This window comes from Hibiscus syriacus, unplaced genomic scaffold (genome assembly GCF_006381635.1).
Source record: "Hibiscus syriacus cultivar Baekdansim isolate YM2019G1 unplaced genomic scaffold, ASM638163v2 tig00110482_pilon, whole genome shotgun sequence".
NCBI classification, from domain to species: Eukaryota; Viridiplantae; Streptophyta; class Magnoliopsida; order Malvales; family Malvaceae; genus Hibiscus; species Hibiscus syriacus.
Genome location: NW_024062758.1, coordinates 4,568,985 through 4,585,126, shown reverse-complemented (window position 1 = coordinate 4,585,126; position 16,142 = coordinate 4,568,985). Strand labels below are relative to the sequence as shown.

Here is a 16,142-nt window from a genome sequence, read left to right as displayed (position 1 = left end):
ACGCTTCTCGGTGTGCTTCCGAGCTTAAAAATAGTGCTAGCATTGAAGTACGTATAGGTAAGTTGTGGAGTTGTTCTACAATGTTGTACTCGCTGTGCTTCAAGATCTTGAGGAACTCTTTAGCTTCTTCCTTTTTTATAGGTTCATTGACAATTAGCACATCTTCTTTGAACGGCTCAAGTGGTCTTTGCCCCACTTTACTATTACATCCTCCGGAAGTACTCACCTGACATTCGTACTTCCATGGCACTTGCCGATTGTCCTTATATTGAAAAGACCAAGGTGCTGAGATTACCACATTGGCTGGTGTTGTTACTGTCATGCTTGCCTTAGGGGTAATTATCAAAGGACTACCCCTACCGAATCTTCTGTCTGATGATTCTCCAGTGGCTCAAACATCTGCTTCCAATGACTCTTGAATTTCTTCGTAAAACTCCAGCTCCTTCCGATCCATCATGAGCTGGACTAAAAATCTGAACTCTAGGCAATCTTGCACTTTATGCCCTTCTTTGTTGTGGTAACAACAATGGTTACCATCTTCATTTTCTGTCGTATCTGGTGCAAGAAATCATGCCTTTACCATTTGGCTCCATACCCAAGCCAAAGGAGATTTAATTTCTGAAACACTTGATTTAATTCTCCTGCCCCATTCAGTAGTAATGACATTGATTCCCGTCTCCTGATGATTGGGCAAGGGATTCTGGGCGACGTTTGGTGCTCCGGAGTTGAAAGTGATCCAATTCTTGTTCCGCATTCGTTGCACAAGTCTTTTGAATGCGAGACAACTTTCAATCGAATGCCCCTGCACACCGTCATGGTATTCACAGTGAGCGTTCTCGTCATACCATTTCGGGTAAGGGGGATTTATTGGATTTATAGGATAAGGCGACACTGCATGAGTGTCGAAGAGCTGTTGGTATAATTCTTTATACGTCATGGGAATGGGGTCAAACTGCTCCCTTTCTCTTTCTCTTCTTGGTTCTCTCTGGTTCTGTCTAGAAGTACCGGATGGTACAGCTGCTGTGGAATTTGAGCTTGAGATCGTAACCCCCTTGCTGACGTTGTAGGTGTTTACATTGTTGATCTCTCGCTCTTTGTTTTTCATAGGAGGTTTTTTACTGGAGTCTCCTCCCTCAATCTTTCCTTGTTTAATGGCCAACTCGATCATTTCACCGGCCATGACTAAATCTGAGAAACTTCCCGACGTGATTGCTACCAAGTGCCCGAAGTAAGGTGCCTTCAAGGTCTGTACAAACAGTTTTCTTGTTTCCTTTTCATCCAAGGGTGGATGAACTTGCACAGATAAATCCCTCCATCTCTGTGCGTACTGTCGGAAACTCTCATTGTGTTTCTTCTCTAGGCTTTGTAACATGACCCGGTCTGGTCTCATATCGTTGATATGCTTATACTGCTCCAAGAAAGACTTGGCTAAGTCTTTCCACGTCTTGATATGAGTTCGGCTAAGCTGGTTGTACCACCGAATAGCTGAACCGGACAAGCTCTCCTGAAAACAATGGATCAAGAGTTGGTCATTCCTGCCATATCCTGTCATCTTTCGACAGAACATAGTGATATGGGCTGAAGGGCAACTGTTCCCGTCGAACTTCTCAAACTCAGGAACTTTAAACTTTGGTGGAAGCACCAAGTCTGGAACTAGGCTCAGCTCCATTGCGTCCACTCCATAATAATCATGGTCTCCCTGGACCATCTTTATTTGATCTTCTAATATTTTTATCTTTTCTTCCATCTTTTTGGCTTTATCTTCCACATCAAAGTCTGGGACATGATAATCATCCGGATGATCATCAGGGATGATTGTAGAAGTTTGTATCTTCACAGCAGGTACAACTTTCGCTTTGGTAACGAATGAGTCCCCGGGTAGTGCTGCTTTCCCTTTAGTAGCAGATGCGTCCCCGTGTAATATTCCGGGTGAGATAACCACTTGCGGGGTTGGTGGTATGGCCACTCCCTCGGAAGAAATGCCCCCTGATGTACTAGCTTGCTGTAGACCCGATAACTTGGCTACGATTTGGTCGACCAAGGACTCCTGATTTTTCTTGATGGACTCAAGAGTACTTTCACTGTTCTGAGCCATCTTATCTTCTAGTTCCTTTTGAAGTCTTGCCATGTGCTCTTCGATCTTCTCCATTCTGGCTTCCATTTGTCTCTTTTTTGCTCGAGTATTGTGCGGGTGATGTGTATCTGATGCTTGTGGTGGTAAGCTCGGTGTCTGAGACATGTTCTGTTAGTTAATACGAATGTAAAAACATGGAAAAAATATAAAATAAACAGACATGAAATATAAAATACAAGAAATACAATGCATGATGTATGCAATTGGAGGCATTGATCCAGAAAAGTGTTCATTATTATAAATAACCCTTGTTCAGACAAAAATGTCTTATCTTTTAAGAGACATAAAAACAGATTAAAGGTACATTCGGACTAAATCCTCTAAACCCCGAACAGCTTCCAGTAGGTTGACAAGTCTTCTGCCTTCATCTGTCACTGGTTGAATGCCTTGTCGAACCACACCAGCTTCCCTTGCTAGGCCATGAAGATGACGGGCTGCTTTTTGCACTTGATCCAGGAAATCTCGGATGGTTGCGTCTCGGGCCCTCACCCTTCGCTGTGCTTGTTCCCAACGGAAACGCCATTGTAATCCTCCGTCGAAGGGCACCATTTGAAGCTCGTTTGCTTGCCTCTTGAACCCATCTACAATAGCTTCTAACTCAGCTATTGTCTTGCCATCTTTCTCATGTTGTTTTTCTAAGTCAGCTACCCGAACTCTCAAGCCCTGGTTCTGATATTGACTATCTGCCAAGCGTCTTTGGGCAGTCTTCATCTGTTCCTTCCAAGCTTTCTCATCAGGCCCCTCAAACTTCCTTTTCAGGCTATGAGCTTCGTCTTTCCAGTATTCAGAGGTTACCTTCAATTTGGCGTTATCCTTGACCTTATCTTGATACCCCTTTCTCAAGTCTTCGAACTCAAGACAGACTCTTTTCTGTTCTCTTTCCAGTTTATTTGCCCGGTCTTTCTGAGAGTCAGCATCTAGCTTCCACTGATAACGCTCGGCTTCAAGTTCCTTTATCCTTTGCTTCAGCTCACTATTCACGGCTTTAAACTCGGTCTTGGCTATCTCGAATTCAGAAGGGACATGCCTGAGATGTTCTTCCATGGTTCGGGTGTCATCACAGTTTGGCACAGGGATGTTGTCATTCTTTCTCAATCTTCGCCACACCACATAATCCGGAGTGAGCATGCTTCTGGCAGCTACAACATCCATCCGGAATACTTTCCTCCACGAATCGGCTGCTTCTTTGATCATCTTCTTATAGCTGTCGCCATGATACTCAAACTCTGACCTAGCCAACCCGCACGTTGTTGGGACAAACTGACGTGCTCCATACTGTTTAAGTGTTAATAGCGGAGCATACCCGACTGCTCCCCAAAGTCCAAGTAAGGTCACAGTGTTGGAGTCACCACATCGAAAAAGAACATCATTGAGGAATAACCAGAGGGCTCTCCAGACAATATCTCGGTCTTGAAGATGCGTAAAGACCTTCATCCATTTTTCTTTCGAGGCGCCTTCATGCCATTTTAAGGTGATAAATTCACCTAGAGGTGAATAGGTGGTGCTGAAACGGCGGTAGGCAACCCCGTCAGTCTTCCAGAAGTGGCTGTGAATCCAGACCTGAAGGAGCTGAATGCACCCGGTGAATCTTCCTCCGCCAGTTCTTCGGCAATGGTTGAGAGATCGAAAGGTCTCGGCCAAGATGGCTGGTGCTGGGTTAACTCGTTTAGAAAGTTGCTCAAATAGTTCCACCACGGCAGCGTCAATGCACCCCAAAGCCTTCAAAAATATGATCAAATCGTACAGACCCAGTGCAAAAAGGTCTATAGTCTTCCACTCATCAGGGTGGTTTTTCATTAGTTGCTTTATGTGAATCCATTCAATTCCTTCTCCATTGCCTCTACGCTGAGTCCGATCGATTACCCATTTCTCATCTACTCCCGCAACTTTGGCCAGTGCATTCTTGAAGGGCTGGCTTTTGATGTGTTTAATGTAGGCTCGCTCAAGCTTGATGCTTTCACAATGCAGCAGTGTAGTGTATTCTTCGATGGTGGGCACCATGTCCTCTTGGTTAAAAGTGAAGCAACTATATCCCGGGTTCCAGAATTGAACCATGGCTCTGATTAAGGGCTCATCAGTCTTAACATGAAGCAAGAGTGCAATGTCACCGTACCGTTGGCTGAACTTCTGTCTCCAATCATTCTTCCAACTATCTCAGATATCTCGAAGCTCTTGTACATTGTTCTGTTTTAGGCTGATAGGGATGTAGCGAACCAACTCTGACACATAGCTTCCTTGAAGACTGTCTCCCTTTTCACTTTGAGTCTTCTCGGACCATAGTCGTGCCTCAGCGTTTTCAATCTCTTGTATTACAACACCTTTGTCCATGAATTCAGATTATTTGAGTTTTAATAAACACCTTTTTAGGGATCAATGGCCTCTTGTTATGATGCAAATGCTAAAAACAAACACAAAGGCAAAAAGGTTAGTAAAATAGAAATAAATAAAAATAAATAAAAAATAAATGGTAAAGGAAAAAACATAAGGACACAAAAAAAAGGTTAGGAAAGAAATGTCCTAGGTTTTGGAATGTGGTTTTGGGGTAGGCTCTATTTATTCAAAGTCTCCCGGTTTAGGTTCTAAAAACGGTACTCGAGTTCTCCTTGCTGGCGCCCCCTTGGACCGACCAGACCCTTAGTCAGAAACCCATCACAGGCTTGTGTGGACTAAGTTAAACTCGAGAGGACACATTCCCTTATGCCCATACGGAGAATAAATTCACACGAAGGCATAAGGTATATGAATCCCGAAGGCTACTTGCTAGGCCCATACGGTGAATAAATTCACACGAAGGCGTCGCTTTCACCCCCACTTAAAACGGGTTCGGAGCTCGGGTATAGAGCCTTTGGATGAAAAATCTTTAAGGGCTGAAATCATTAAAAAACGGTCAGTACAACTATTTACTCGAAAATATAATCAAAAGTAAGTAATAAGGATCGAAATGTTACCTTAAAATTTAAACTTACCTTTTCATTAAAAAGACAACTGGAAATTACCTTAGCCTGACTCACTTACCTGTGTCCCCAGTGGAGTCGCCAAGCTGTCGCAACCGTCTTTCGGTTGGGCCCCGGAATTAGGCTTCGACTTAGAAAAATATGGATTGGAGTCGCCACCGATCAAAAAAAAAATTAGGCTGATCGGACACCATCTTACCTGATCTGCGTTTTACCAGAAATGTGTCGGATTCGGGAGTCGGTTACGTTCAAGGAAGGATTAGCACCCTTGAACCGTCCTTTCGGTACTATATAATTTCCAATTGTCTTTAATTAAGAAAATTGCACCTTTAAATTAAAAGGTAAGATAACGATCCCAAGATTACTTACCTCTGATTGTTTGAGATACCCTTAAAAACAATAGAGACGTTAAAAAACGAGAATGAATAAAGTAAAAAAAAGAAACAAACATGAAGATAAAATAGAAAATAAAAAAGGTAAATAAGCAAAGTAAAATAAATAAATAAACGGAATAATGAAACTAGAGGTAACATACATATAAATAAAATAATAATAATGAGACCAAGATGAAAAGTGAGCAAAATACTAAAATAAATACACATAAAAATAAAAATGTCGAAGGAAAAAAGTAGATGTGTAAAAAGCGAAATATATAATACAGAAATAGAATGCATGACACATAAAAAATAAAGGGGAACAAAAAGGAAAATATATATATGCAATGATTAATAAAACAAATAAATAGAGATAATTACATATATATATATATATATATATATATATATATATATAAAAGAATAATAATATATATGATAATAAAACATAATAAAATAAAAAAATAATTAAAGATTTTAAAAAACAAAATTGAAAATTAATATATGAATTGGGTTTAACTGGGGATTAAACTGAAAAGAAAAATAATTTAAGTGGCCAGATTAGAAGATAAAATGATGTGGACATCGGATTTAGGGTCAGAATGAAGCCTCTTTAGAATGCGATGGACCAAAACGGAGATTTACTCATTTCACAGTGAAAACAAGCGGGTTAGCTAGGCGGGTCGGGTCTGCGGGCCGTGTATTTAAGTTAAAAAATCTGTTTTAACTCTCATTTTTCCTTCCTCCAAACCGAATCCCTTCCTCTCTCCCTCTCGTTTCTCTGGACGTTTCATGTGTTCTTGATGAACCCATGAACGCCGCCGCCAAATCCAGATTCTGGCCGTCGTTGCTGGCTCCGACCGCCGTTCGCCGGCGACAAAATATAAAAAGTTTCGATTTTTTAAGAGCCCTTTGCCTCCTTTTTCAGAATATCCGAGTACTTTTTAGGAAAACAAGCCTCGGAGTGTAAATCTAAGATCGAAGGTTCAAAAGATCCACTCCTCTGTCATCGGCCAAAACGTTTTTTCTTTGGTGTTTTCAAGCACAAAACGCGAGTAACTACGCATGCAAGTAACCAAGAACGAACAAAATAAGGTAAAAATGCTACCTTTATTTCCTTTCAAACGTTGTACAAAGATTCGGCTTGCTTCTCTATATTTGCTATAGATGTGTGGTTTTTTCAGTATTTTTGTGTGTATTCCCCCCTAATCATGTTCACTTTACATGTATTTATAGTCTAAGAATACTAGTCTTAGTCCCGATTTTCTAGCATTTTATTTGGACTAAATCACTGCTTGGTTGGTTGTGGATGTATCCTTGTAACTCACGTCGTTGTGCTTGTTGAACATGCGAGAAATTACTGTGAAAGGAGGCGTGCGGCCGTGAAACTCGGGAGTTGGGACTGCTGCACGGCGCTGGGTCTTCAAAGGGGGAGAACGGCGCTGATGGAGTGTGTGAAGCTAGGGTTCTTTGGAAACCCTAAGTATGCACGGGTTTGGGTCTTGGCTGGGGCACTTGGGATTTGGGCCTTTATTGTTGGGCCTGTAACAGAAATTCAAGGATGTAAATAAATTATATTATAATTTATAACATAATATAATATATGTATGTATTATGATGGGCGAATTTCAGTGTCTTCAATGTCTATTACTGTGATAAACGTGACACGACTGAAAACGTGACCGCGAACGTTATTTAGATGGAGATATTTGTGCTGTCAAATGCTTCTAGAAGAAAAAATAAATTAAAATGGATGAATCATCCTTATCCACTGCTCCTGACTAACAGTGTTTAAGATTTTAATCGACATTTTTAAAAGCTTTCATATCCAACACATGGCAAGCAAGCAGGCAGATTTAGCAAATATCATTGTCTTAACAGCTAAATTAAGGGCTAAGTTAGTTAATCAACTCAACTCAATCCATTGTTGAGGGAGTTCATTACAAACTCCAACTATTTTAGAATATCTACAAATAAATACCATTAATATTTTTTTTTTGAAAAGGGCAATACCATTAATAAATTAAATTTATAGCTACAAAAAAATTCCTACTAATAACTATCCTTTAAGTTTAAAGTATTTATGAGTTGATTTTCTTAAATATAAGAAAATATTTATTCAATCCAATACGGATTAGGATAATATATTTATATATTAAATGAGCTAGACTTTGACATAACATTGTCACTTGGAATTTAAATAATCTAAATAAACTTGACTAAAACTCATAATTATCTTAGTTGTTTGGGCAGAATATACTTAAATGATAATTATTTTTATATATTAAGTGGACCATACTATTTACATCTGAAACAGAGTCCATCAATTTTGTGAATTTGATGTCTAATCTGTCGAAAGCAAAAGATTACAACTTGTAAATCATTAAAACAAAGTTTGGGAACTGAACCCTTCCTTAGACTGTGATGTCTTGTATTGCCCCCCAGGCCCTACCCACCCCCACATAGTTTAATAATATAAAAAAAAAGCACCGTACTTAATAAGCATATATTTTAAATATAAATCATAACATAAATATTAAATATACTATAAAACTTTCGAGGCACAACAAATAAGATGTTTAAAGAACACAGGCCTAAGTTGTGTTCCCACCCAATTGGGCATGCGGCAGAAAACGTTTGGTTGGACTTGGGGATGGGCGTTTTGCCTTAATAATATAAGTTGGGAGGGTGTTGATTCTTTAATTTTTCATCAAATAACATTTTAAATTTCTATTAGTTTAAATTATAATTAAATTAATTTTAATATATTTTTTAATTTAAATATTTAATAAATCTTATTATTTTGAAACTTAATAATTCAGTCATTCTCAATATTGATCTTAATTTTATAGATCTATTATAACAAGGTTACATGACTTTCAAAATATTTTTAATATTTTAAGATATATTACAAAAAAAATTTAATATACGAATTTTAATTTTTTAATACTTAAATTATAATTTAAAATAAAAATTAAATAATCAATAATAAAACTAAAAATGCACAAGAGAAAACCATGTTAAAAAAAATTGAACTTTAACGTGTAATTGGCTCGATTAGGAACATAAGGACAATTAGGTAAAAACGATTGGTATCGGCGAGTCAGAAACACATCAACCAGAGAATCGTCGTCACCTATCCTCTAACCATGGCTGCAGATCGCTAACAACACAAAAGACGAAGCAAATGAAGGGAAATCTCAGCAGCAACCCGAACAAAGAACAAAAGTAATAGTTGTAAAGAAGGTTTTGAAATGGGGGAGAACAAGGAAATGGCGGCGTCAATGTATGACGTGAATGATAAATGGGACGCCTGCATCGATCTAAGTCTCCGCCGCTTCGTTTACTCTTCCTTGACTGGCGCTTGCGCTGGCGTCATTTTCTTCAGTTTGTCTCTCTTTCCCTAATTATATCATTTTCTTTCAACTTTTAAGGTCTTGTTTTCGATTTGCCCAATTTCTCCGCAGTTAATGACTACAATTTAGTATTATTCAACTAGATAATTAAAAATTTATGAATTTTAGGATTTGTAGTAGTATGGATTGCAGACTGGTCTAAATTGTTCTAGAAAATTTCATGTTCTGATTTTCTGGTTGCCACAATTTTTTCCATGTTTCTTTTAATTGTTGTCACCATTTATCTTTCAATTCTGTTTTGTACTTGGTAGCATTAGCTTTTCAAATTTACACGTACATGAAATAGGTAGGATTTAAATTGCAGTCAGTGGACACGTTTTGGACGCATTGTTTCTTTGTTGTGCTTGAGAACGAAATGAGTCGATTGCAGCAAACATCTACTGTGAACATTGACGGCGTAGAGAGATGGAGCTGAAAAATGCGACTGCTATTTAAATTTGTGTTGTATTCTTTAGCGCCCATTTAGTTGGTTGAGACAAAGTGGATTTCTTAAGGAGAAAAGTATCATGGTCACAGTATCGTATGGGACTCTTATTCTAAGATATTCTTGCACCTTGCATCTCTACGTGTTGGTTTTGGTTCACCTTATATTCCAATACCAGAAGTAGCTCCTTTTGCCTTTGTTGAAGGACTTGATTAATGCTTTGCTTTGTAGGGAAGAAGGAAAAGGAAAGGTTTTTAATTTATGCCTCCTAACCAACTTCAATCGATGAGTTAAAACTTTTTTTTATCATTTCTACCAAACAAAACCTCAGCAGTTAAAGTAATTACGCATTTAACCTTTTACTAGACGTTCATCTAGGCTGCAGACAAAGTAAACTGAGTTTGCTTGTAGTAGTAGTATGTTCAAGAATTGTCACTACTGTGCTTTTCCATTTTTGTGCTTTCTCGTTTGCTTTTCTTCCTTAATCTTTTCTTGAATTCATAACTTTGATTTTTCATGCCAGGGAATCGAATGACTCGATGGGCATCTGTAGCTTTTGGTGCCGGGGTTGGAATTGGATCTGCATACACAGATTGTTATAGTATTTTTGGTGGGTATTCTCCTAAGTTGGCTCCTCCTAAGCTTGACGATGCTCCTGCACCAAAGGTTGGCCTAATGTTTTATTGACTCTTCCTTTTCTAGGTTGCACTTTCATGTTTTAATTGTATAGCGCTAATCCTTTTTCTTTATAAATAGTAAAATTTTCTTCAGCCTATTAGAAGTTATTTCAAGGCCTCAAATGAGAGTATATGCATGAGCACTAGTAGGGTCATTCTGGGTTAGGTTACAATTGCCTACTTCAACATTGACCCAACCAACTCTATTAGTGTCATGTTGGAGTCGTCGATTTGTATAAAAAATTGGTATGATGAATGGACTCTTTTCTTAAGATAATTTCTTATAACAACTAGATTTAATAAAAATAGAAAAGAAATATTGTATACAGTGAACCTGTGATACTGATGAAAATCAGCGTATCAAGAATGCTTTTCATTTTTCCTTGTCCAGAGTAGATGATCTTGTCAAATTTTCTGACACTTTTAGTTACAGTCAATTAAGTTTTAACATTATAAAAAATCAGCATATCAAGGATGCATCTGAAGTTTAGTTTAGGCTTAATACAAAAGAAAGTGCTCAAACTATACCGCAAGTTAACTTGAGGTACCTAAAGATTTTTTCGTTAATAAAGTTTCCAAATTTTTGACATTATTCTACTTATTATATGTTTCAAGAATCTCTATAAGAAAGTTAATTTACTTCTCTTTCTGTTTTCAGGATCAGGAGTGAGTTGATGTATTTGAAGTTCTAGTTGACAGGCTTCAGAATTTCATAAGCCGATATTGTTTAGTCTTTCCCCCGGGAGTGTATTCTGAATTTGTATTACTAATATGTTGGCGGGCAAGCAATTAACTTTATGCATCAAAAGTTCGTTATGAGTCCCTTTATCTTTTACTCTGTAATTCTATCATGAGAAGAACACAATTTTGAATCTGTTCATTTGAGATGGCGTCTGAGTTTCACCTGATATTATCCTAACTCCTGTATCTAACGAGAAAAAAAAACCGAGTTTATCACAATCTATTCATGTAGCAATCCTTCAAAACTGGTGTCTGGCAAGTTTGGATTTTTTTAAAATCTGAGATAAATACAAGGCAATATATATTCAAAAATTCTCAATCATTTGACAATGAATTCACAATCCTTTAAACTGTTGTCTAGCAAGTTTAGATTTGAACTTTAACATCTGCAGCCTTTCGGTTACTCCTAATTATGTAATAACCCTCACTTAAGCTGAAAAGGGGATTCTGGAAATTCTTGCAATGTAAATGAGATGAAAAAGGACATTAGCTTATATACATTATCGAGAACAAATTGCTTGTTCAGGGTATTACAAGGACGATGCACCAATTCTTCCTTCAACAACCTACAAGATAACCATAAACACATGCGCTCAACTGTTTATGACAAGGGCATCATGTAGCCAATTCCTCATTAACGTAAACGCCTGCTCTGCGTCTTCATCCTCTTCCAGAGATCCGGGTCGATGGGCAAAGGCATGACCTCTTCCTTCGAAGATTACAACCCTGGAACCTTTGCCGATGATCTTCTCAAACTCACTCAAAACACTAACCGGACAGAGCGGGTCATCGTCTCCTGAAATGAACAAAACAGGCACCTTTATCTTAGATGCCGCTGCCTCATCCATCCTGGTGCCATAAAACGAGACAGCAGTGCTAAAACAAGCACCCTGGTCTGCAGCTAAAATGTCTATCACTCGCCCGCCTCCGAAACAGAAACCGATGATACCAAGTTTCTTTGAAATTCCGGCGGCTGTAAACTCATCGACCATCCATTTTGTCGAGGTCGCAATGTCATTTGCAACCCTCCGAGGGTCTTGGTTAGCCAACCATTGTTCAAACATTGTTTTCGGCCGGTTCTTTGCCCAGGGATCACCACGAAATAGGTCTGGAACAAGGACACTGCAATCTCATTTAAGCATGTGAGGAATAAATACACAGCAAGATAAAAGCAGAAGAAAAGCTTTTGTGTTTAAAGGTTAGGAATCATACTTGTAACCATGGCAGGCAACTTGGTATGCAAAATCTCTTGTGGCTGAATCTTGAAACCCAAAGATATCAGATAAAAGCAACACACCTGATCCATTATTGTTCTTCACTGCCTTGAAGAGATAAGCTTGAATATTGTCATCTCCTTCACCAATTGAAAGCTCAACTCCATTGACTAATTCACATGCTTCATCTTCCACTTCCACTGCACTACACCTTACTCTCTCACCTCTATTCTTTCCTACCGGTACTTGCCTGTTTAAATTGCATTTTTTCTGAACACAAACTGAAACTTTAAAGTCAGAATCTGCAGATATTTTATATGATCAGTTATAACTTATAAGAGAGTTGAAAAAGGCTAGATGAACAGTACAAGAGTTGAGAGGAAGCGGAAATGGTTATGATGGGCATGGCGCGGCGGAGGAAAGCCTCTTCTGGCGGTGCAAAAAGTGGCGGAGAGCAGGGAGGAGGTGGAGGTGGTGGAAGCCAGCCCCATATCTTGAGTTTCCGACTGTGTCAGAGTGAATGAAAGGGATACTGCGGTTGCAGCGTTTGCACACATCTGTGGAAGAGATGAATTTATTGAAGATATTTTGTATTTGTGGACAAAATGTATTTGGAATGTCAATATAAAAGATATTTGTATACTTTAATAAATAATCTAGATTGAAATATTTGTTTGTCTATCTTATTTCAATTTTGTGGGTTACTTTTTTATTTAAATCTCTCGAAAATTTGTTAAGTTCATCATGTGATGAGTATCATTAAATTTATTTAAAACAAAGGGTAAACTATATTAGTGATTATCTAATTATTGTCTTTTTTTATTTTGATCATTATTCTTGAAATTTTATCAATAAGGTCACTCAACTATTTAAAAGCATTCAATTAAGCCATTAACCGTCAATATTTAATGGAAAAATTGATGTGACGATTAAAATATTTGATATAATTATACATTTGGTCACTGTTACTTATATATTGTATCAATTTGATCCTAATTTTAATAAATGAAAATAAACTTCATCCTCAAATTTATCATGTATCATCGAAAGGATGATTAAATGATACCCAAAGGAATTAAAGGATAATTATTACTGGATTTTCAATTGTTGATAACATAAATCCTATTGATACCCAAAATGAGTAAGTAGTTATCCTTTTAGGAAGGAGTAGGTGTTTCTCGAAGAGGTGAATGGAGAGGAAGACGGGTATTTACACTCTTAACGTTTCCTTCCCTTCCTGGAATGTTTGAATCAAATGAGAGCCGTATAATCCCTGTAATCTCTCGAATTAGCTGCTTTTTCATTTATGAATGATGATAATCCATTCATTTTTTATCTAAAAAATTTCCTGCTGCCTCGCTTTCTATCTTTCATACTTGGAATATTAGGCCAAAACATCAAGCATTATCTATTAATCTCTTTCAGTACCTCCTAATCAACCTCCATTTGGCAAGCCTGAAATTTGTCTTCTTTTTTGAGTTTACGTGTAGAATAAATTTTTAGAGTTCGTATACTTTTTTTTTAGTTTTCCCTTTTCCTTTTTGGTTGCTCATTGCGGCATATGGTTTGGAAATTCATTCTAGTTCCCCACTTTCTGCTACAAATACTTTTCTAGCTGTTGGGTGACCAAATTGTCATTACCTATATTTTTTTTTTGATAGAAAAGGGAGACCTCATTAAAAAAACCCTTCATACTCAACGAACTATGAAAGTTCGTCGAGCATTGGAAGGAGGAAAAGAGTGTCTCATAATTTTATTACAACATCGAACATTACAACTTAGAATTCATTAGAACATAACATCCAATATAAACCAAAACAAATCAAAACCCCCAACTCTAACACATAATTCCTACACACAACCCCATTCATACAATGCCATCTTTTGCTAACTTATCCGCCTCCCTATTAGCCGTTATGGAAATGTGTTTATCATTGAAAATCTCTAAGATTTGATTCAACAGAGAACACAACTGTTTCGATCAACCACCCAAATTTTTAATCCAATTAACCACAACTAGGCAATCACACTCAACTATAAGTCTTCCTTTGTAACTACATTGAGAACCAAAGAAAATATCCAAACCCCTTTTAATGGCCAACATTTCAGCTACTGTAGGAGTTCCTAACCCAATTGCCTCAGAGAATGAAGCCAACAAAGTACCCTCTACATCTTTAATCATCCCACCAATACCTCCTTTCATCCAATCATTCGTGACAGCACCATCAACATTTAATTTGAAAAAGCCTTCAGGAGGAGGAACCCATATAGGTCTTAAAACCATCTTACTATCCTGTTTACTCCAAGAATCCGCCACAGACGGATCCCCTATAAGGCAGTCAAACAACCCTGAAAACCATTATGTTTAGCAGTGAACCATGCCACTAGTCTATATCTAGCAAGGAAAAACAGGTTAATTTGATCCAAATGCCCACCCTCAAATACCAGTCTGTTCTTATACTTCCAGTTAGATGACAAAACTGCACCATGAATAACCTTACAGATTTCGAAATTCCTAATCAACCCCCACCAAGCTTGCAGAAAAACATCAGGGCCATAATACAAAGAAGAGTGAACATTCCAAAATCTTAAAAATCTATACCACAACAACCAGGAAACATTACAAGTAAAAAATAAATACGAAATCGATTCAGGAAACAACCCACATAATGGGCAAGAAATATCCACTATACCCGAAATCTTCCTCTTCACCAACTCACACTTTACAACCATCCTATTTGACATCACCTGCCAAATGAAAGATTCCACCCTCGGAGGAACAAGGCCACACCAAACCATCCGACTTTAATGTTGTTCAACCCCAAGGACTTCAAACCATCCCTTCAAACAAAACCTCTCCGAATATACCTCATCCCCACAACCTTTCCATAATAATCCATCCACGCGATTCTGTTCAATATTGACAGTATCCAATAAAGTCATAAAATCAATCCACACACTAACTTCCCAATCTGCTAAATTCCTCCTCCATTTGAAGTCCCAAATCCACTTTGCCAAGCTAAAATAACCAAAATCAAAAAAATTCCCCTCTTTTTTAACTGAGAGGACAAATAGTCTTGGAAACCTAACCTTTAAAGCCACCCTCTTAATCCAAACATCATGCCAAAATGAAAATGATTTCCCATTCCCAACATTCAAAACCATCTTATTCCGAACAACCTCGCCCAATACATCCTTTTTCATCCAACTTTGTGCAACATTTTTCCATAACCAAGAAACGTTGGATGTAACCTCCTTCACAAAAATATCATTAAAGTCCATATTATATATACAACATATCAACTTTTTCCAGTCTGTATCATTTTCAGAAGAAAATTTACAGATCCATTTGCCTAATAAAGCTCTGTTCACCAACTGTAGATTAGGGATCCCCAGCCCTCCACAACCCTTAGGCAAACACACAACAGACTATTGTACCCAATGCACCTTTCTCCTCTAATCCGATCCTCCCCACAAAAATCTTGCCATAATAGAGTTTAAAACTTTCAATACCGAAGCAAGAATTCTAAATATGGATAAAAAAATAAATAGGGAGAGAGCACAACACCAACTTTACAAGCACTGTTGCCATCGAAAGAGTCGCAACTTTCCATCCAGAAAGTTTTGATTTAAATCTCCTCACCACTGGTTCCCACAAAGCTGCAGAATTCCTCCTAGTTCCAAGAGGAATTCCCAAATAATCAGATGGAAAAGAACCAACCGAACAACCAATATTTTATGCCCATTCTTTTATCAACCCTCCTCCACATTAATTACATAAATCTTACTCTTGACTAAATTTATCTCGAGACCCGATAATAATGCAAAAATCAGCAATACCCTCATAACATTCTTCAATTGATTAACCGAAGGCCCATAAAAAATTAAAAGGTCATCAGTAAATTGTAAATGTGAAAGATTAAAATCCTAACCTCGTTTCCCTATAGTAAACCCAACAAACAACCTAAAATTTACATCTTTTGATAACAACCGGCTCAGGAGCTCTCCCATCAAGTTAAACAGCAAGGGTGATAGGGAACACCCTTGGCGAAGACCTTTAGCTATTTTGAAATCCTCAGTTGGCGAACCGTTTACTAAAATAGAAACCGAAGCAGATGAAATACATTTCCGAATCCATGAAATCCATATTTCACCAAACCCCATTAGCTCCATGACCTTAATAAGCAAAGTCCAGTCAACCGAATCAT

General features: G+C 37.8%; 1 protein-coding gene across 1 annotated transcript; it reads right to left on the bottom strand.

The window, feature by feature from the left end:
- Positions 1 to 11,154: 11,154 nt before the first annotated feature.
- Positions 11,155 to 12,511, bottom strand: LOC120128801 (carboxymethylenebutenolidase homolog). Its single transcript, XM_039146432.1, has 3 exons — positions 12,303 to 12,511; positions 11,933 to 12,204; positions 11,155 to 11,842 (listed from the first exon to the last, which is right to left on the bottom strand). Exons 1-3 carry the CDS (start codon positions 12,489 to 12,491, stop codon positions 11,314 to 11,316), a joined length of 990 nt encoding a protein of 329 aa, XP_039002363.1. The 5' UTR covers positions 12,492 to 12,511; the 3' UTR covers positions 11,155 to 11,313.
- Between the last annotated feature and the right edge of the window lie 3,631 nt (positions 12,512 to 16,142).